The sequence below is a fragment of the Lissotriton helveticus genome, chromosome 4_1, assembly GCF_964261635.1.
Source record: "Lissotriton helveticus chromosome 4_1, aLisHel1.1, whole genome shotgun sequence".
Classification (NCBI taxonomy): Eukaryota; Metazoa; Chordata; class Amphibia; order Caudata; family Salamandridae; genus Lissotriton; species Lissotriton helveticus.
The window spans coordinates 1,320,435,678-1,320,459,283 of record NC_136063.1 but is presented as its reverse complement, the minus strand read 5'-3'; the positions used below and the strand labels follow the sequence as shown (position 1 = coordinate 1,320,459,283).

The following is a 23,606-nucleotide window of genomic DNA, read 5'->3' as shown; positions in this document are numbered from 1 at the left end:
TATTTCCAGTGTCCCAGCTCCAGTATTTTCCATTGGTGCCTTCTCCCCCCAACATGCTAAGAATTTCCTCCAGTACACAAGCGGCAATCTTTTTACACAGTGGGGCTCATGCCAAGAATTACTTCTGGTAGGTCTAGGCATGAATTTTGCCATGTGTGCCCTTCCTTATGCCAGGAAATATCTCTAATATGCCAATGTCTGAGCTGCAGCTTACACCCTGGGTGCAGCATAAACCCTTAACTATATTCAGTATGCCATGCCCAGCTGCAAACTTACCATCATAAAACACACAAACACACTCTTACTCACTCACACTATCTCACTCTCATCACTCCCTCTCACATTCACTGTCTTCCCCCTCACTCACTGTAACTTTTACTCAGACTCTTCTTCTTACTCATTCTCACTCCTACCCACTGTCTCTCTCTCACTAATGTACTGATATTCACTAGTTCTCACTCTCTTACAAAAACACTTACACACACTTTTTCACACTCACTGATTCTGTGGCCTGGTTGCACCATAGATAGATACTCCTCTGACTTTCTTCCATGCCCTCTCACAATCTCCAACCACTTACTCCTAACACACTAACTTTCCTTCACACACTCCCTCACACTCACTTTCACTTATTCATACACTCTCTCAATCTCAGGTTCATGCTTTCACTTTAACAGTCACTCTCAAACACAATTACCCACATACTCTCACTCAATGTCATTCACTGTCAGTCACTCACAAACACATTTGCTACAACTCAGAGGCTCCATGGCAACAGCAGAACAGGAAACTATAACCTATGATTCCTAACAAGGAGCCAGACAGAGCAGTAAAGTCAGGTTTGAAAAAGGGAAGACTCATCTGAATCCCTCCCCCACTTTCTTAATAGGAGTAGAAGCAAATATCTATAAGAAGTTGGGACAGTGCTGAGGATCCTGCCACCACTGCAATGTGTGGCTTCTTTGTAACCTCAGGGACACACTGATGTTCACACTGACAGCCACATTTTAACAGATATACTGTGCTGCCGGAGGAAAGTAAAATATATCTGCTAAATAATGTGGATGGTGCCTGCATGAGGTGATCACAGTTGAACTATGCCCCTCACATATGCAATCCAGGCATCCACCTACAGAGAACATTCTGCAGATGGACCATGCCTCAATCCCCCCTCCACCTGTCATCAGGAGCCTGGAGATGAGGCAGAGAGAGCTAGCCTTTGCACTGGCAGTTTCCATGAAAACACAAAACTCATGTTTTCATGAACACTGCTCAGTTAACTCGTTAGTAGCAGAGGCAGGGACAACAAGCAGGGCCTCACAGGAGGCAGGGCTGTGCCCTAAAGCCCATGATAAGGAACTGCCACTGGACCCCGCACCAGCGTATCACTGCAGGCTGCCGCATCTCCTAGCCTCCTACCCAATCATTCTTTATGGAATCATTCAGCTGCATTTTTAGACATGCACACATGTCCCATCTTTAGTACATTTCAGAAAAATGAATATTCAGCATGGGGAGGCATGAAGCAACAGGTCAAGCTTCTTTTACAAGTTAAACAGAATCTAGAAACAGCTACAGTACTGAGAGTCAGTTCAGTACAAGTCAACTGGTGGCAGCTGGTAAACAGGTAAGCAGCACAGAGCAGTCGGCTCAGCAGTGATACCTGAGTTTGCAACTTCAGTGTTGCCATCACTCAGTGCTACCCAGTTGGGCTAGGAGTATCTGGGAGCAGTGCAATGAGCTGGAAATGTAGACTGCGCCTGCAGACCATTATTATCCCTGCCAGGTTCTATTTAACAAACTCCTAGATAGCAAACTAAACAGCGGAATACACGCACCGCATAGTCTGAGCTCGATGCCTTGCTTTCCTGTTTTCCGACCTGTGAGCAGTCAATTGTATTGCCTTTTTTTGAGTGTAGGCCATGCAGCAGTAGTGTGTTGGTTTGAGCAAGGATGTAATCCCACAAATGACAGGACCCTGAGAGGACTGCACAATAGCACTGGTTTGAGGCACCACACACTGTCCTCCTGTGCAATTCAGAAAATAAAACAAGCATTTACAATGCAATGGTCTCGGCATTGATAAAGTTAGAGCTATTGGCATTGCTCATGACATTATTTTTATTTATGTTTTTGTTTTTAAAACATATAAATAAATGGCATTGTCATTTACAATGCCAATAGCTCAATGTAATGTAAAAAGGGCCAATATCAAGAACATCATTGAACAAGTAAAAACATTCTTATATGAGCAACCGATGCACAAGTGCATAGTGGTTGGAGTCTTTAACACCCGAGACATGGGCCAGTCTTAGGCAACCCAGGGCGACCATCAACAAACCTTATTACAAGCTTGCCTCAAAGAATTTGACCTGGGATAATCCAATTTAGAAAGGACCAAAGGGTGCAAATCAATTCACAATTTCAAAGACATATCAACTCTACACTATATCTTTTTAAGTAAAGACCTGCTAAAAAGACGAATAACCTGTAAGGTCCAGCAAACAAGTGAGTGACCACCTCCCCATTTCCATAGATATCAACATAGGAGCAATGACGCACAAGAATTACAAATTACAAATTAGCAGGCTGCTCCCTTGATTTAAACGTGGGCCAGTTAACAAAAAGAATCAAATGGAGTCCAGCCAGCATGGATAAGTGCTCTTGTCAGAAAATGCCCCCGGAATCCCGCCGCGGCCGCACCGCAAGTCAGGCAAAGTCGCCTGTGACGGGGGTGGGGTCGCGTCCGGACCGGAAGAGGAGGCAGGCGGAGTCAATGCGTCTCGCGGCCCGGGGATCCTGTGAGCGGTGGAGAGCCCCGGGGCCGCCAGCAGAAGGTTGCGCGCCGCATGTTGAGAGCAGAGTCCCCCGAGATTGGCCAGGTAAGTTCCAAAGGGCTGGGGGGGCTTGGTGCACTCGTGTGTGTGTGTGTGTATGCTTGTGTGTGTATGTATGACAGTGACGGTTGTGGTGGCGGGGAAGGGGGGCCTCGGTGCACTTGTGTGTGCGTGCGCGCGTGTGTGTATGTGTGTGGGGGGGTGTGTGTCTCTGTATGTATGTGCGTGCATGTGCCCTTGTGTGTGTGTTTATGTGTATGCGCATGCGTGTGTTGTATTGGAGCTGCGCGCATTGCAAGAAACTTGCAACAGCGCTCGTACTTGTGCGCGTGCAAGTTTGAAATCGCCTCCAGGGAGATGCGCGCGGCCAGGATTGTCTCCTGGAAAGCAGACACGCCAACAATAGGTTCTCGGCAAGAACGCGCTTCCGCGCGCTTAGCCGAGACCTAAAAAGGCACATGCAAGTGGCTCGGACATGCATGCTTAAAAGAAGTTTAGTCCGCATACCTAGACCAACCTGGTGCCGTATTATGTATGTGGCGAATTTTCCTGATTGGCGTTCGGGCGCACCTTTCAAATGTCAAGCTGTAATTAGGCATGGACGCAGAGCAAAGGGATTCCCTAATTTGCAAATGAGGGAATTCTCTCTTCCTAAAGAGCTGGTACTGTATGTGCACCAGGGCTTTCAGTATTACAGAAAGGGATGCACAAGCATCTGTGGCCGTTTCTTTAATTCCAAAGTGCCCCAGGAGTGCACAAAGCAGGCGAAAAAATGCCCATTGCACCGCAGGGCACTTCTATAAGGTGGCCCATGATGGTCAACCCCCTCCTTAAGCTCTCCATGAGATGACACTCATCGAGGTTGGCTTCAAAGAGTAGAAAGAAGTGAAGAAGTAAAAAATACAACAGTTGTTTGTTACTTTGTTATTAGGACAGGAGTAGGGCTGCCTAATAACTTCACTAGGGGACACTTGAAGGTGGGCCCCTGATGAATGCCCTCATTGCTCGTGCCTTAAAACTGCTCTGAAATCCCTGTCTCCTCATTCCAGTATTACCTTAGGCTAGTTGTATTTAGTGTCTGGAGCCTAAGGCATTAAAACAAGTGTTTCCAAACTACCCAAACTCTAGTAATTTTTTTAATGAACCAAATAATTTAAAATTGCAAAAACTACAAATTCTGAAAAAATATGGGATATGCAGTCATGTGCACGTATGCTCACTAATTACATGGCCCATATGAATTAGCAGTATTGCTTGCTTACCCAGTGCCCTCTAGCAATGCTTTGATACAACAGTAAAATTGAAGTGTTACGCATAATAATGTTTTTGCCTCATTACATCATTGGCCGCACCTGCAAAGTGCAGATTACAGAAAGGATCTACCATTCGCAAGCAGTTTAAAAAGAGAATGTGTAAATAGCATGTCAGAAGATTTTGTGGGGCCCGGTCAACAAGCAAAAGCAGAGCCTTTCCTAGGATAAGGGCCTGTTTGAAAGTTTGAAAAAGAATTCTGCACTGAAAGAGACATAACATGACAAAGTCAATATCTGATGGCATTAATAGGTGTTAGCCATGTTAGCAGAATCGCCATTAATGAATAGGGCAGTGAAAAGAATTTGTAGCACAAGCACAGGACTATGAAAGCGTGCAGGCCCTCAGCAATAGTGAGCCGCCTGAATCCCGCCCCTCACCCCCACCTTTTGATGGGCTGGAACTATATGATGGTTATCGAGTTCAGAATTGATTGCCTGCTGTAAAAATCTTTTCAACGACAAGTGCATTCAAAATTTCATATCAGTGTTGTCAGGGAGGAAAACCCCGCCCGGAATATAGATTAAAATTTTTTCCAATGTGTAAAACAAGTGATTTTGGTCAGTCGGTAGGTCAACTTATATCTGTGACTATATAGCATCTAAGGTGGTAGTATTCCTGTATGGGGCCAACCTGGGCACTATAAGTGATTGTAGTTTATGGTATAACAATATAGCCTAATGGGAATTAAGTCTGTCCTGTTCTTGCTGTAGTGCATTTTGCAGCTTAACTTCTTATTTATCAGATGACCCAATATTTGTAATTATTAAACTTCTAAACAACCATTCCACCATCCTTTTTCAGTGTTCCAAAAAACTAAGAGAATTCATACCTCTCAGGCATCTGAATATGGGTGAAATAATGTGCCCCAAGCATGTAGGGTTCATATTATACTGAAGAGAAGGACATAAGGGGATAATAAAGTATCCCCTGTGATGGAAAATATTTATGTTGGACATTTTTTTTCTTCTAAAAAGCTTAATGTGACTATGCATGTTGGATGCTTATTTTTGTTGGTACAGATACAAAAGCACTATGTGCATATGTAAATGTATATGTCAGAACGTAATGTCAATTGTATAGTCAAAAGTGTCATTAGCAAGGGTGTCGAACTTAATAAAATATCTACTTGTCCATGGGACACGTTACTTCATAAATCTACTTGTCCTGTAACAAAATCCACTTGTCCCTTTGGTGCCATGTAGTGCAGTGACAAATTATGGCAGCAATCGCATTATATAAGAGCTCTGATAATAGCCTCTCTGATTATGCCACAGCTCATACCATAGTATGGTATTAACACTGGCAATTCTCTTATTTTGCCACCTTTCCACAGATCTACATACTGGGGCTGGAGGTAGCAGTAAGCAACAGTTCCCCGTGGTTAGAATGCTTTTTTGAGTCTGTGTAAAAAAACCTACAAACTTGCATGTTTTATGGATTTTCATCACCTTGTCTCTAATTCTTTCCCATAGACAGAAAGGATAGAAATATACTCCTGACAAGGTCAGAAGTAAAACTTCCTCCAGGGTTTGGGGAAAAAAGTAGTTGATGGGAATGTGAGCTTGTTATCACTCAACAGATATATGCATGAGCAAATCTACACTGCAATATTGCTCGTGCTAAAATGCAGTTCACAAATATTTTCTACGAGTACTATTTCCTGACCTACTTCTGTAAATTCTTGTGAATTTATAAAAGCCGTAAATCTGAACTAATGCAAGGACATATACCATGGGTGCACTTTTGTGACTTTCTTGGGCTCCTGCTTGGGTCTGGCGTTAACCAAGACCTTTTGTTTTTGTGAAAAGTTCAGTCTCTCTAACTACCGGTTGGGTTCACTGGGAGTTACATGCATTCTGCTCTCTCATAAGGAGCATATCAGTATGCACAGTAGTTTTGTTCAGTGCCAGGAACTACTGTGGCAATGCAGAGTTTTTGAGACCAAAAATATTTTTTGCTTTTGCCAATGTTTGTTATATTTATGAGTGCGTGCTAGCTCCCACAACAATAACGTTTTACAAACACCTTGTAAAAAGAAGACAGGCATTGACAAAACCAAAAGGATGACCAACAATGTTATACCTATTGGCTTTGCTGATGCTTGTTTATTTTAAGGTTTCCTATAATTTTGTTGAAACAAGTTACACTGATTTGCCATTAGGAATAATTTTGGAAATGCTAGCATTCAACACATTTGACTAAATAATGCTTATCAGAAATGGGGCCTAAAATCTCACAGTAGTTTTGCAAAACATTTTTTCCAAGTTATGTTTTTTATTGAGTGAACATTATATTTTGAAAACAAAGCTTGCTTCCAAGCTTTTGTATATATATGCATCTAATCAGAGCGCTTCCTGGCAGCATTATACATGCCTTGATATGGTTAAATTTTGCAAACGTGTACACATTTTTATAGTGGAACCAATGTTAGTACTGCAGTCTGAACTAACATTTCTTTTGAGCGCTCACCCTAATAATAAAGGCTTTGTATTAGTGAACCATAAATACAAGTTGGAACAGCATGCACATATGGACACAAATATTACCTTAACTGCAGGCAATGCCATTCCCTGATCCATAATGTGGTTACTGTAATCTTGCAGCCAAAAAGTTTATTCTACACCCTTGCATTAATGTCATTTCGTTTTGTATATCAGTGTTAATACATGATATGGACAAAGAACATTTCTTATTTTCAATGTTTTTGTTTGTCAATCAAGTCAATACTTATTAGTACATCTTGATTTATGTGTATGATATGAAAGGCTGAAGGTACTGAGGATACATGAACAGGATTGCTTAAAAAATAACTGACGTTTGTTGGTAAAGGCAGGCGCAAAATAATCACACAGCCTGTATAAGTAAAGAACAAATCAATGGTATATGGGGTCTCACTTTATATATTGAATGTTTATGGATCCTGCCCCTACCTCCTTAACAGGATCACTCCCCGCCACGATAAACTTTCTAAAAGTGTAATTTTCAGAATTGTGACTTAAAATTCGACTTCACATTAAAGGGCATTTTACATTATTATTATTTTGATAATTTTGATACATTTCTACCTGCTTCAATCAAATGTTATCACTGATTAAATGTAATAAGGTAACACAATGTGATCCTATGGGAGGACTAGGCCTCAAAATAGTGAAAAACGAATTTAGTCGTTTTTCACTACCAAGACAAGTAAAAACTTGAAAGTACATATCCAACTTTTGTAAATATAATGCACCCTGCACTAGGTGTGACATATATAATAAAAAGGAAGGTTTAGGTCTGACATAATGTTCATTTTGCCAGTTCGAATTAGCAATTTAAAAGTGCATAGGCTGCAATGGCAGGCCTGAGACATGTTTTAAAGGGCTACTTAAGTCAGACTCACAATAGGTGCTGCAGGCCCACTAGTAGTATTTAATGTATAGGTCTTGGGTACTTGTTGTTCCACTTTACAAGAGACTTATTAACAAATAAAATGTGCCAATTGATTGTAAGCCAATTGTACCATGTTTAGACGTATGAGCACAAGCACTTTAGCACTGGTTTGCAGTGCTAAAGTGCACTAAGTCCTAAGACCAACAAAAACGAGTTTCAGCAAACAGGAGTGGAGAAGGCAAAAGATCTGGAGGAAGATCACCCTACGGGCTGTCAGTTCTACCATCACAGGAACATACTTTACTTTCAATGTATGCTCTTGTAATCCAAATACCCATTTACAAATTCTCAAGAAAATGGCATCCAGCAATTCCTCAAGATCATTTCTTGAGTGTTTTGTGGTTCATTCTAATTCTTAAACAAATCTGTCACATAAAAACCTTGACTTTGCCAATGATCCAAACCTCTGTAAGTGTTTCTTTCTCAATTACAGAATATTTGGCACCCGTAAGTGCTCTAGACACAAGCGCAACTGTTTTTTCACAACCAGTGTCGCATCATTGCTGCCCCTAAACCTTTTGTTTCTAGCATTAGTAATGATAATATTAGCTAAAACAACTTCAAAATATTGCAACCTCAGAACATTATTTAAATACTTATTTACACTTTGAACATTTTCCTCATATTCCACATCCCAATTAAATTAAGCATGCTTCTTTAATAACATTATCACAGACAGTCTTAAGGGTAAAATTCTTAAGGAATATATATTATAATATTCTCAAATGACTAAAAAGACACACAACTCCTACTTGCTTAGATTCTCTAACGGAAATCTGCGGTTCCAAATTTGTCCTTCCAAATTTGCCTTTTTTAAATCTTAACTGCCTGATTACTAGTCTGGCCGAACAAAATAAATGTATGCTTGCATGCGGTAGTTTCAATCTGCCTGATTACTAGTGGTTAGGTTTTGCCACATTCAGCTTTGCCAAGTCTCATGCCGCTTTTTCCGCTATCAAGAAAAGAATACAACGGGAAATAACCTGCCACCCCAAACAAAAATCCCCCTCTCTTCCCTACTCCCGCCACTCCCCGCCCCATGTACCAGCCCCCACAAACTTCCACGTGCTCAGAGTAGTTGGTAAATGTACACAGTAAAAACATATGAAACAGGGGATATCGTGTGGTTTTTGCGACTGGTAAAATCCCTCCAAGATGTACTTATTTATTTCATGGGGTTTTACCCATTTTTGGTTAGCAGTGGGTTGATTTTACTACACAGAGACAATAAAATTGAATGAAATGTTACCATGCATTAAAATTGCCCAGTACCTTGCTACGAGTAATTAGTGCCTTATCATTAAACCATGCTTGTGGAATCTTTTCATCACTTCCCTTACTGTGCTATAAAGTTATTTCCACATTCTTCCAAACCTTAAGACATCATGTAAAAAATGGCACTCCCCTATAGCCTTCATTGTGAGTTCCTCATAAAATTACAGCACCAGTGCAAACCACTATCTGCACTGGATTAGAAATGATTTGTTTGTGATTTAACAGAGAGTTAAATTCTTTCCCCATAAAAGTTTTCATGTTAAACCTGTGAAAATGTGCAGGGTAAAAAGACCCAGGTTTTTATTACTATTGTTATTCACCTGCCAGAATATCTCATGCCACTCCTCTTGAACTTCTCAAACCATTTTGACTTTTTGTTGCTTATACATTCAGTTCAGTTCAGTTCAACTTTATTCGGATACAATAGTAACATTAAAAGCACAAATCATTAATTAATACTTCACAAACATTCCATACAAGTGTTAAAATTCATATATCTAAAGTGCATAGTGCAAAGAACAGAAACCATCATTTTTGCATAAAACAATTAAATTAATTCCCAAATTATATCACAAATACTCAGGAATCAATTTTAAAGAAAGTGCTAGTGCGGAAATTCAGTTAAAAAAACAAATCTATCATTTTTGCATAAAAACAGTTAGAACAATTCCCAGATTATATCACAAATACTCAGGAATCCATTATAGACCTACGGGTTCTGATCGCAATTTTAACCTTTTCCGTGCGACCGTGTTTCCCCCTCCGGTGCTGGGCCCTAATAAAAACGGGCGTGGTCATGACGGAACGGTTCCGTCATGAGCACAGCTCAACCGTAGCTCATGACGGAACCTTTCCGTCATGAGCATCGAAGGGGTTAAGGAAAGTGCTAGTGCGAAAAATCAGTTCAACCTCATCTAAAGCTAATATGCACTGATACGGTATATCCAGAGTAATTGGTCTTCTCTTTTTAAAATATGCGTGAAGAAACTGCTTAGAGTATTTAAAATAATGTTTACAAAAGAATAAAAAGTGTATAATAGATTGCTCACTCCTCTCATCGCAAGGGCACAAGTTTTGATTAAAATTTGGGCTATGGCCCAGTGGGAAACAAAGTGCAAATTTAATTGTGCCTTCTATTAATCTGAACAATAGGCTCCTCTCCCAGCAGCTCATGGCTAAAGTCAAATACATGTGGAGTGGGTGGCAATGCTGTTCAATAACCATACAGTTGCGCACAAGTGTTTTTCCTGACTCCACAACATACAGCTCTCTGTTATAAAGAGAATATAAAGCGTCCTGCAGTTCCTTTTTTAGGACTGTTTCTGCTGAGGTGGGGTCTAGGAAGAGATTCTCCCTATTAACACTGAGCAAACTTTGTAGCATGCCTCTTAACCATGGAATTTCCAATCCTTTATCACATTTTAGACAGTCAGTCATAATCTTCCGTGTCAAGGATGCCGCTTCGTTCCTCCACACTGATATCCAAAAAAGTGCAGGTCGGGCACGGATAAAATCAGTTATAAAATTAATGTTGAGCTCCTTATGACATATATATTGAGGGGTTGAGATTGGAGTACTCAGCAGTTTTCTACAAAACCTGTTTTCTTCCTGTTGAATACCTACAGGTTTAGCTATTCCCCAAATCTCGGCACCATATGTAGCCACCAGAGTGCATTGAAGTTTATAGATTTTCTGAACTGCTAGGAGTGCCCCAGTAGTCTTAGGACGGGGCAAACTCTGGATCGAATTGATGGCCTTTGAGAACTTGCTCCTAGAGTTGGCTAAATGCTCACTCCAGGAGCCGTTCACAGCAAAGCCCAAGCCCAAATAGACAAATAAACTAACGCAAGTACATTTTTGGCTATCTATTGTAATAGTGCCTAACTCACGCTTCCCTGGCCCACTGCACATTAAAAAAGATTTCTTAAAATGTACCCGCAAGTCTAACTCTTTCATATGATTATTAAAATTTTGAACCAGGAGATGAGGAGAATTTGGGGTGCGGCCTATAAGGACCGCATCATCTGCGTATAGGAGCACAGGGATGGGCTTCCCATTTATGTAGGGGACTTTTTGAGTGGCCATTTTCAAGGAGCTATTCAGCCCATTGATATATATGATAAAGAGTAGGGGGGCCACAACACAGCCTTGTCTGAGCCCCCTGCCTACATCAATAGTCCCCGAAACCTCACCTCCCATGCCGAGCCTTACTTGTGCCTGGAGATCTTTGAGTAAATACGCTAAAAAGTTTACTAATGGCTCCTCCAGGCCTCCTTCCAGAAGGATTGTCCACAGCTTTGACCTATTCACTAAATCAAAAGCTGTGGACAAATCCATAAAAACCATATAAATAGGAGACCTCCGTGCGATAGTATATTTCCCGACAATTAAATTTAGGTTGAGACATTGTTCGATTGTACCAACCTTACCCCTGAAGCCCAACTGACATGGATCTAAAATAGCATTAGCCTCTGTCCATGCCAACATTTTATTGTACAGAGCTCTTCCTAAAATTTTGAGGGTATTGTCTATTAGGGAAATAGGTCGATAATTACATGGAAGGGATCTATCTCCTTTCTTAAAAACCGGGGCTATTAAATTCTTAGCCCAAGTGCTGGGTAATTTTGCCATAGTTAGACTATTAAAAACGTTCAAATGCAAAGGGGCCCAGAAGTCCGGGTTCCACTTGATTAAATCAATAGGGAGCCCGTCTGGCCCTGGCGCTTTATTGCCTAAGCTTTGATTGATGGCTTCTACAACTTCTGCAATACTTATTCCTATAGGTACAGGGCTACCTGGAGCATAGGTTGTCTCACTTAATAGCGGTGTGGCATAAATTTCTGAAAAATGTTCAACCCATGCATCACTAGAGATGTTGAAGCTGATCGGGGTAGATATCTGGCCCATGGACCGAAGGCCCCTTACTGCTGCCCAGAAGATGTTACTCTTTTTTTGATTGGCAGCCTCGGAAAGTTTTTCCCAGCGTTCATTTAGGAGATCGTTCTTCCTGCCTTTAATCGCCTCGTTATACTTCTTTCTGGCCATTTTGACTCCTATTATGCACCTTGGATTAGCTGAGAGTGCCCTGCGTAAATTCCTATTTGCTTGTGTGCATTCAAGATTGAACAATCTGGGGGTGCTTGCCATTTGGGGAGTGGGTCTAGAAAGAAGGGATTTAATCGCTTGACACAATTTACTAAAATCCTGGATTATCCCTTTAGATGAAGATTGCTGTGAAAGACAGGAATCAATAAAGTGCATTTTGTCTGTAGCCAGTTTCCTAAATATTTTGGAACTGTCAACCCCCTTCCAGTGTAATCTTAAGTTGTCAGTTGACAACATTAGGTTTGTAGCCCCGCATTCTATCTGGAAAGTTGGCCTAGGAGCAGTATTCACCGATATTTTAATAGGGTTATGGTCTCCAAAATCTGAGGAAATAACTTCGGCTGATACTAACTGTTTTTAGATCAAGGGACATATGAAAATAAAGTCTATTACGGATCTACAGCCCCTGCCCCTAAAGGTTGGATAGTTATTCACGGTTGGCCCTGCTACCAAATCCATGACGTTGGCCAGAGTATTAGATTATATAAACTGGCTAAATTCTACGCCTCTGCGTGCGGATTGCCCATTAAGGACTAACCCTCCTTCAGATTCTGTGCCGGTAATTTTGGCATTGAAATCTCCCCCCAGAAGTATATCTAAAAAGTCCTCAGTATTAGACTGGGTGTCCAAGTTCGAAATAAAATCAAAAAGCTTAATAAAACTATTATTTGGAACTGACTGAAAATCATTACTATAGAAATTTACCAGATAAAAATGAATCCGTCTTTTATAGATCACAACCTGGAAATCAGGGATACAAGATGAGATTGCCTTAAAACTTCCCCCGGCAGCCACATTAATCCCATTGAACAGTCCGCCTGATGGTCTACCCATCCTAGGTATTTTGGCAATCACGCTAAAACAATGGAACCCCTCAATGTATAGCTCTTCTGTGGCCCAGGTTTCCTGGAACATGACAATGTCATGGCCCCTGATCATGTTTAGCCAGTCTTGGTTATCAAGTCTGGAACGTAAGCCTGCCACGTTCCAACTTATGATACTCAAGGTAGCTCCTTTGCCACCTCTAGATGTAGTTGTCCTCTCTAGGATACCATCTAATCTAGGTGGTGAATTTAGGATAGGCATATAAGGGGCTTGTGTGTTAGATGCCATAACTAATAGTCAGTCCTGTGTGTCCAAGCTCGAGAGTGCATGATATCTATTCAATTGAGGCACACCTGTTTCAAAGCTCCTTCTTGGGATTGTGGGTGGCTTATAGAAATAACCCAAAGGGAGTGTGCTGATGTTAGTTGAAGGGGCAAATGATTGATCTCTACTAGATAGTAAACGTCGGACCATTTGGGGTCTGTTAAAGTTTAAGACAATACAATCCCCATCTATACACTTATTTGATGGTCCAACCCACCCCACTCTCCTAACCATGATTATTTCCTCCATCATACGCGGATCAAAATTCTTATGTTTATGGAGCCAGTCGATTTATTCCGAAGATCGGACCATGACTCTCTCTGGCCCACATCAAACATGGGAACACCAGTTGAGACGAGCACATAAGGGGCAGAAGCTGGTGGGAGATGTAAGACATCTGGATTAGGATTTGTGCCAGAATTGCTAGTGCCTGCCTTTGTGCAGGCATCTATTACTGAACTCTGCTTAGGCGACTTGTTTTGAGTTCTACCCACGTTCAGATTGCTTGTACCATCCGCTCCTGGTGTCATCCTATTGCTTCTATTAGTAGAGTCCTCGATAGTTATAGGAGACATCCCCTTATTCCCACAGGTTACATATGGAACAATTTGGGGGGTTACCATAGGGTCCGCTGCACTTGGGGGTTGTAATACACTGTTGCAACTACTTTGACCATTCTGTGCTAAGTTAGTATTAGTTCCCCCAACCCCGCCCCCATTTGTATTGACTGTCATTAAATTCAATTTAGGCATTTTCTCCCATAATATATCAAGTTTTTTAACAAAAGTCTCCATTAAAACATCCAGCCTAGACTCAAACTCTTCCATCAAAGTGTCCAGGATTGTGATGCCCATGTCTACTGCATTGAGTCCATTTTCCGGGGTATCATCAGTCTGTGTGGCAATCGAGTTTGTCATAAAAACCTCAGCTGTTACACCGCTGCCATCACTTCCACAAGAGGTTCCTATATTAGGATTTTTCACTTTCTGCTTGGATTTGGACTGAGATAATTTCGCTGCAGTTTTCTTTCCCCTAAATGATGAGGTGGCTGGTGTCCGGCCTCTAGATTTCTTACTAGAATTCCCTTGTGTGTTAGTAGCAGGAGCACTTAAATTCTGGATAACAGAGGGGGAAAAGGGTGATGTATGGGCATTTACTATGCCCGGGCTTAATGGCAAAGGGGATAATCTTGAAATGTCAGATGGTATTGGATCGGGAGGGCCTCCAAGTGACAGGCACGGTTGGTGAGAGACAGGATCCAATGACAGTCTTCTCTCTGTTGCCTGTATCTCATGTAAAAGTACTGATTTGCCCCTTATAATAAAGTCATCCAAGGTTCCAACTACCCCTTTCCGCTTACTCATTTTACACAGTATGATCTATTAACTTCTTAGAGGGTGGTGGGCAAGTTAGGACTCTGCGAGCAAAGCGCTTATAACAAAAGTTTGTGCAATTCACACATTACCTTCCTCTTTCGTAGTCCATCATCCCCTGTACAGAGAATCAAATGGGAGTGCCCAGCCTGGCTTCCTTCGGCCTCTGACGGCTGCAGACGGCCCGCCCTTGTCCCGGGCTTCTCCCGGGCGTCATCTGCGCGTGTTCCACGTGCCGCGAGCCCCCGCCTGCACTTATGCGCCTCCTGGCGCGCTTACTGGCGTCAGCGGTGGACACGGCACTCGGGGAGCTGGGAATTGTAGTTTTTCCCGAAGAAGCGTCCAGCGTGTCCTCGCCGGGGCCGGGGCCGAAGGAATGAAGAGGCAGCCACCTACGCATCCCTACCGGGACCGAAACAGCAGAAGTAAAGTGTCAACGATGCCAAAAGGTAGAGAGATTATACATCATTTCATGTTTGTTTGCACTCTACAGTGATTGCTGGACACTCTACTATTTGCCACTGGACTCCGATTGCATGATGAAGCTCATTTCTGTAATTCAGTCACATGATCTTCTAATGATTGACTATCCCTCTCTGCCCTCATGGGGAACTGTCTTCCTCACAGGGGGTAATGGTCTTGGCAAGCAGGCAGGCGCTGGTGCTCCAGGCTCCCGGGCAGTTGGTCTTGGTTTTCCTGGTATGATGTCTCCTAAACCAGCAGGGAGTCTAGCAGACCTCTGCCCCAATACTGGTGACAGGCAGAAGCCTTGCAGAGCTTCCCTTCTACACAAAGACCAACTAACTGCTTGGCAGATGGTAAAGTTATGGGTTACAACCTCCCCTTCTGCTAGTACATTTCCAGGCACCAAAATTTGATTTAGGGTCTAAGGTGTTGAAGTTTTAAGATGGGGTTCGGCTTCTTTTGAAGTGTCCACCTTTCTTTTTTTTTTTTTGCTTTCCCCTTGAAAGGATGTCTGTCATAGTGACAAGACTCTGAAGCTGATTGACCAACAGCACAATTCATGGGAGTGACTAGAGGTCACACCTAGATGTCATTCAAAGTTATTTGTACATCAAAAGATTATTATTGGGTTCCTAGCCTTACTCTTTATGATTTACTCATCAGACCCATCTCCTTCCTGGATGTGTCCAAGCCCCTTTCTTGTAATCTGTCACTGAATTAAAGAACAACATGTTGAAGTGTAAAGGGAGGGTCTATTCCTCCGTTCCTCCAGTGTGAACCACCTAGCTTACAGAAAGGGAGCAATACACAAATGTATCTGGGGGAATTCCTCTCCTCTTCATTTCTTCACCAGGCCTAGACTTCACAAAATTTAACCCAGGATCCTCCGTGTACTGTACCAACGCAGGCACACTTACTCAGTGTACATTAATAGCACACTTTCTGACCAGTACTGTTACCTCCATGTATTGGGCTACTATAGTCACACATGCCTTCAGCTCACACATTCAGTCTGCGTGCACTGTTCAGTACTGTAGCTTTTCTGTATGGTCTCAGGGTGTGCTATTTACACACTGCCAGCACACACACACTCACCATTTGTGCACTGCATCTTTCATGTATTGTATTTCATGCAAGCACACATACACCCAGCACATGCTTTGATTGCTCATGCACTGCACAGCACTACATCTTTCAGTCATGTATTCCTTGCAGGCATACGTACACTCAGCTCATGTACTAATCACACATGTACTACACAGTACTGCTCTATCCCTGAACTGTACCCTTCACAGGCAAACATACATCCACTGCAGAGTCACTACTCCTGCACTGTGCAGCACTGCTCAGCTACCTCATGTAGGTCAAGTGTGAGTTAAGCACACAGCAGTGGAACTTTTTAAAAGTTGAATGAGCCGACGTAGGCCTCACTCCAATGAGGCCTGCACTAATCGCTACAACTAATCACTACACAGTATGCCGCCACCACAGTGCTTGTGCTGCCTAGCACTTGGGAAAGGCGGTAGCCTCTCACCACTATGAGAGTAGCGCTTTAGGTGTCCTTCTAGTCATATAAGACCACAATCTGGGTGACAGACCTATGTCATGGTGCACACGCATGATCCGTTTTTGCCTATGACAAAAGAAATCAGCAATAGGGATCCAGACAACACTGCAATTGCACACTTGGGACAGGGGTACAGAGCTTCAACCATGCTGAGGACTTTTTCGTCCCAACAATGTCTAAAATGGTATTGACTTTAGGTAAATAATGCAGGTCTAGCTTTGTCATATTTATCGCAATTCCATTCCAGTCTTGAGCATGTCCCTGCTCTAATTTTCATAATTGTTCATGAATGTCTTGCTTCTCTGCCCTGCAACAATGCATCAACAAAGATGTTTGCTATACTGCACTTATTTGAACTCCCACTTGAATTTTAACATATGACACACAGTTAACCCAGTCAATGTAACTCCAAGATGTGCGCTGAAGTATAGCTTTGTGCATAACTGAGTATACCCAGAGTAGAGATGTAATATGTAGTTGTGCGTCTACTTAAAACCTTGTATTTGTATCACTGCGCACAAGCACTGGGGAAACACTGTTTAACCTGTGCATGTATTATATCAGTAGTAGTAGGAGTATATACTACTACTATTACAACTTCTCCGCAAGAAACTCCCCTCCTGCTCCTTGGTTCTCAGCGAATAGCAGAGTCAAAAAAAGTGAATGTAAAAGACTGGAGTGCAAATGGAGATCATTGTATTCTCAGGAGGACAACATTGGTTATTGAGCAGCACTAAAAGAGTATCATAAACTTCTCATCGGAGCAAAAAGAGATTTATTTACTAATGTATTGCCAGCGCTAAGAACTCTTCCAGAGAGGTTTTTAAGGTTGTGAAGTCCTTCACTAACCCAACAGCACTCAGGCACTCTATCCCCCCTTCACAGGAGTTTTGTAATAAGATTTCGGATTTATTTGAGGAGAAAACATTCCGGATGTATGCATCTTTCCCAATAGCACACCCTCACCCTGGAGAGGGCACTTTTAGTAGCCCTTGTGACACCCCGTCAGTGTTCTCGAAATTTGCAACTATCTCGTTAGAGGCTTCCTTGGGGGATCTCTGAAATCTGGATCACCTGGTGATGCCTGGCCAGCGAAACAATATCGTGCCTTGGCTGAGTTGCTCACCCTCCCCCCCCCCCTGAACGCCAACTAGAATTCTTCGCTTAGACAGGGAATCTTTCCATCGGCCTGGAAACATGCATTTCTCCTTCCCATTCTAAAGAAAGTCAATTCGGACCCTGCAGTCACCTGTAATTATAGGCCCATTTCCCTGTTGCCTGCCCCTGCTACAGAATGAGAGAAGCTAGCTCACCAGCAGCTGGACTGCAAAGTCCCTCTTCACAAACATATTTCTCCTTACCACAGACAGCTGCATTGGCTACCTGTGGCCAAGCGCATCGAATTTAAGGCCCTTACTTTTGCCTTTTGGGCACTTCAAGGTAGGGGGCCCAACTACTGGAGGAAGAGACTTCATCATTACCAGCAGAACAGGTATCTTAGGTCTAACCACAAATGATACCATACCACCCCCGGTTCGCAACGGCCAGAATGGGGGAAGGACATTTGAGGTGGGACCTCTAAATGCTGGAACAACCTACCTGCTCAATTGCGCACATTGTAGTCTAAACAGGAATTTAGAAAGGCCTTGAAAACCTGGCTCTTTAGTCACAATGACTAAATGTATACTGACCACTATCTCTACTTCTGTCCGTACTAGCGCCGGGACACCCCATCTAGGGTAGCTGTGTGCTATACAAATATCTGTATTATTATTATTACTACTAGCACTACTAATACCAATAATAAGAAGAAGAACATGCATCATCAATTTTAAGGTTTTTCAATTAGAGATAATTAATGTTGTGTATAGTTGTTATCATTACTACTTTTATTGCAGTGTATGTTCTTAGAAAGTATTATTATTAGTAGTATTAATTTTATTATTATTATTATCATCCCATTTGCTCAGGAATCTCAGCAGAAAATCCTCCAATATCTGTCTCTGGTAGTGAAATTTCTGCCCTATATGCGAGCTCTGTAAATGTGCTCCCAAAGAGGTATTACAGTTTTAATACCTGTTGTTGCAGCATCCTTAATACTCTGGGTGGTGATTACAGCATGTTAAGGACACTTGTTTCTCTGTGACAGTGCATCTTCCTAGCTGTGGTATGCGTTCATAAGGTAAGTTCAAAATGCGTTTCAGTCATGATAGATCCTCCACCATTCCTGGTGGATTTACCTCTGGAAGGAGGCATGGAGACGGAGCCGATGGCCGAGGAGGAGCAAAGATCACCAGGTGAATCTTCCACATCTGCTGATCTCAATGTGATGGTAATCCCAACACTGGTTGTGATAGTAAGTTAGCCAAAACATGACTGATTTATGGTTACCACTCTCCATTAAAGAAGGCCCATTGTGGTTCAAAGAAGTCCTCATGAGGACCATCATATTTTGTTTAGAATGAGTCAACAACTTTTTTGTTTGATTTTTTCCTGCTTATCATCCATGAAGTTAAGAGTGCTTTGTTCTTACAGATTCTGGAATCACTTTCAAATCAAGCTTCCTTTGACCCCTCCTGACTGGAAATCTTTCCTGGCAAACAAAAGCGAAAAGGAAGAGTAGACGGCTTTTCAACTGCATGCCTTCTTGTAAGTTGGGCAACCTGTTCTCCTTGTATCCTGATCACTGTGCAAATAATACTATTATATAATTATATAGGACATTGATATGTCTAAAAAATTCTAGGGTCACCTGCTTGAAATAAAAGAAAAATTGTGCATGTTAAACTGATAGGGGCTTATTTAGGAGCCCTGTGCGCCGTCGGTGCATTACGTTGTGTGACGCACTGGCGGCGCAACCTGCTGCATGAAATTTACAAACACACTTAAAGCCACCCTGCGAGGCTTTACATGTGCTCGTAAATATCGCCCCATTTCATGCAACACGTTGCGAGTTAGGGGCGTGACATGGGTGTTGCTGTGTTTTTTTTCTACTCAACACCAATTTCCATTGATGTATTTCCAGATTTACGAGCAATCGTAAACCTGGAAATGCGTCAGAATGCTGCGCCACCCCCAGGGGTGGAGTGACGAGGCACAATGAGGAGAAATGTTTTCATTTCTCCGCTTTTTTCCTCTATCAATGCTTGCTGAATTCTACAGCAAGCGTTGGAAGAGTAAATCACCTCGTTATTTTTTTTTGTGAGTGAAGGTGCCTCTTCCTCCGCACAATCTCCCCATGGCGCAGGTATTCTTGCACCATGGTGCAAGGGTGCCTGCGCCGGTGCATGGCAGCAGTTTGTGTGTCAGCAAAGGGAAAGGCACAGAGATGCGACATGTTGCTGTAAATATGTTGCATCCCTGTGCCTCAAAACTAACGCAGCGTGGTGCAGCAAATTAAGTTGCTGCATTGCGCTGCGTTAGTTTCTCATAAATAAGCCCTGAGTGAGGTTAAAGTTAGATTCTAAAAAGGTATGTCTCTATCTTCTTCTTAATGAACCACCGTTTGCCATTCGCTATGAGAGATGGCGATGGTTTGTGGAAAGGCCCATTTCAGGATTGTAAGAAAGATAGTCTGGCAGGTCGCACTTCCAGCTTTTCTTGTGTGTAATCCCCAAAGTTTAGGACAAATACAAACACAGAAGCATACTTGAAGATAAAAAAAATCTGCATTTATTTTTAAAATAATCAAAACACAGGGTAAATCAGGATCCTCCAATGTACGCATGAGATTTGAAAAACATAAGCAATTAATCATAATGTGGCCGCATTTTGTGGGTGCAAATTGGGCACTGCTAATGTGCGCTAGCAAGAGGTGCACACAGTTGCAAGAATATGCTTTGTGCGCCCAAAAGCTCGAAATAACGTACGATTTGCACATAAATTCACAAATTATCAGATGCACAAAACACCAGTTTGCACAAACTGCTCCTGTGATGGGTCTGGTGGCTTAGTGCACTAATGCATCACTGTAGCCGTCTATGTTTTAGCTCATGGTCACAGGTTCAAGTCCCGGCAGGTCCCTTCAGGCTTTCATTTTTCTGAAGTCAATAAAAAGAGTACCATCGAGTTAGGAAACAATAAACATCTGTCATTCAGTGCCAAGATACCCTTGGGTGAATGTGTGCTTTACAAATACATGTTATGTTATATATTGGGTAAGGATTTTTCTGCTACAAATCACAAGTGAAAATATATACAAATGGCAGCCAATTTGCAATCTGGCTTTGGGCACATGCAGGAATGTATGGCCAAAAACAGAATTAACAGGCCAGCAATTTTTTTTTATCCTTCCAGGCTTACTCGCTGTGGTCAGTGATTATCCTATTTAGTTTGGAAGTGAATCTGTACAACGGGGATGACAATTTTGAATTAAATGGTGTTCAATACGTATGCTTGAATGCTATAAGGGTAACTTCAAGAAAATTAGGAAAATTGATTAATCTCAAAATATGGGGTGTGCAACTTTTTTTCCATACAGCAAACTTTTGTGTAGCTCTTGATTTAATGGTCTATTTACAAGAATGTCTTGTGGTGCAGCGCAGCAAGTCACCTTGATGCGCTGCACTGCTTGACAGGGAAAGGGCAGGAATGCGTCCTATTTAAGGCAATACGACTTAGTGCTGCCTTTTCCTCTGTGCTGGCGCCCTTTTGGCAACCTAGCGCCAGCGCAGGCACCCTTGAACCATGGTGCAAGGGTGCCTGTATTGCATGCAGGATTTCTTTTGTGCAGGAAGAGACACTTTCCTGCAGAAAAACAATCCTGAGAGGCAAATGTAACACACATAGAAGGAGGAAGTAACGAGGAGAAATACATGTATTTCTCCTCGTTACGCCTCATCTGACAAGGTGTATCTTTTTGGTGCATTCCCAGGTCTACCTGTCTGGTAAATCTGGGAAGCTGTCAAAAACCGTGGGAGTTGCGTTGGAACAATCACACAATGCCCCTAGAACGTCTTCTCAGGGCAGAGTAAATCAACGCAGCGATCTGTGTTGCCTTACTCCAGATTTGTAGAACCACTCAAGGCCATGCAAAGTGGCCTTGTGTGGCTGCATAAATCACATGTAAGGTTTGCATCGCTCTTCCACCATGTTGAGTGGTGCAATAGAGATGCATACCCACTCATAAATAGGCCCCTTCATCTATTGGCCCATGGAAAGATTTTTCCCATTTTTCAGCATTAATTTCAACGTATAGCATGATAATATTCACTGTAGTGAAACCAAGTCAAGCTGAAAAATGGATGCAAAAAGTTATCTACAGAACTTTTATAAGCACAAACAGGGCCGGACTGGCCATAGCAGGCACCGGGTGTTTCCCCGGTAGGCCGCTAGGGTGGGGGCCGGTATTTGGGCCCCTGGGGGCCGGTTTTGTTACAGGGGGTCGGCAATATCGACCCCCTGTAACAAAATCGGGCAAAACCGTCGCTCGCAAACTGCTCAGCTGCACTCACCCTCACCCCAGGTGGGGGTCCGCTGAGCAGTTTGCCAGGGCCGATTTATGTTCCCAGTCCGGCCTTGAGCACAAATGTTTTGCACAGGAAAACAACACCCTCATAATGAGACTTGTGTGACTCTCAATGCTGTAACATTACATTCCAGTACTGTGATGTACAGTAAATCTGTATTTCGGTATTACCCTACAATTAAAACTTGAGGCATTTGTTAGGGGAATTTTCATGGAAATCTGTGTTTGCCATTTTATTTCCACAAACTAGTCCCAAATATGTTTCCATAGATGTATTCTCCCAGCTTTTGTCTAGCGGAAGTTATCATCAGTAAACCTACCTCGGATTACTGATTCAGTTGGACACCCTTGTCACAGCCCATTTCAGTATTTCTGTGATACTTATAATGAGCCCTAACTGTATTCTGTGACATACACCTTACAGAAAACTGGCGGGAGCCCCTCCACTAAGACGGAGGAGCTTCGTCCCGCTGTTCTCTGAGCAGCACAAAAAAAGGAAAAATAAAACGATAATAACACAATTATCATTTTATTTTTCCATACTGAGCCAGTTTTGGGACAGGCGGAGAGGGGCTGGGCTGTCGCACAACCAGCAGGGAAGCAGGGGAGTGGTTGCTACACCTAAGTGTGCATGACGGTTTGGCCAGCTGTCTTGGGCCGGCCAAGCAGTCATGCAACTTTGCATGTTCTCCATGTGGCTGTATTCTACAGCCTGGGTGAAGAACGTGCACAGGCTCCCACTGTCTCTCTGAACACAGAACTTGGGTGGTTAGACCAATCATGACGCTGCTGTCGTGCTGGTGACAGCAACATTGTGATTGGCTAGGGGAGTCTGGGAGCCTGTATGCTTTCAGGAGTCGAAGAGGACGGACGAAGGAGAGGCGACAGCTGTACAAAGAGAGGTAAGTGGCTTTTTTTTCATCCCACCTCACCCCCCCATATCCCTGCCACCCCCGTTCTATAGCAGCCGCCACTGTGGAAAAAGATTTTATTAGTGTGAAATAGAGTAGATACTATATATCTGGATGCAGATATGATGAATTTCACAAAAATGTGGTGAAGTGACAAAATTTGCAGCATTGGGAAGATTTCATATTTTTTCAGTGCATTTTGTTATGTAATGTAGATTTGTAGAGTGCACTATCACCCAGGAGGGAATCCTGGCACTGAGCAGGTGTGAGAGTAGTATTCTGCATTTTGCAGAAGTTCTCATAAAATACATAGCAGCTCCAACCACTTACCCAAGCTATAATAGTTGGTTTATGTATCAAAATCAGGATTGTGGATATTGACTGTGTCGATATGGTTGGGTCTTAACGTAGTCTTAGCTCAGTTAAGTGTATAAAAGCTTGCACACCAAATGTACTCTTTATGGCAATAAATAAGAGGAGTTAAGAATGCAACATTATTAAATAACTAGAAAATAGGTGTGGGAGCACACTGCTTCACCTCCCAGCAGAGTCGCCCCTAAGCATCATGGTTGATGCAGTCCGACAAGCGAGTACACTTGCAAAGTCTTTAGAGTGTTTCACCAGGTGGGTGCAGATTAGTGCTGGCCATCTCTGGACACGTGTTTCTAGATTATTATCTTTCATCAGCAGAGATTAGGCATTATTTGGGGT

At 42.6% G+C, this 23,606-nt stretch overlaps 1 protein-coding gene across 1 annotated transcript in view; it reads left to right on the top strand.

Moving 5' to 3' along the window:
* LOC144829101 (cytidine monophosphate-N-acetylneuraminic acid hydroxylase-like) overlaps positions 1–23,606 on the top strand; it is a 694,590-nt gene that overhangs the window by 570,445 nt on the left and 100,539 nt on the right. The window contains exon 14 of the mRNA XM_078687905.1: positions 19,053–19,166. Coding sequence (XP_078544031.1) covers positions 19,053–19,140 — 88 coding nt within the window. The 3' untranslated portion in view covers positions 19,141–19,166. The remainder of the gene's footprint in view (positions 1–19,052; positions 19,167–23,606) is intronic.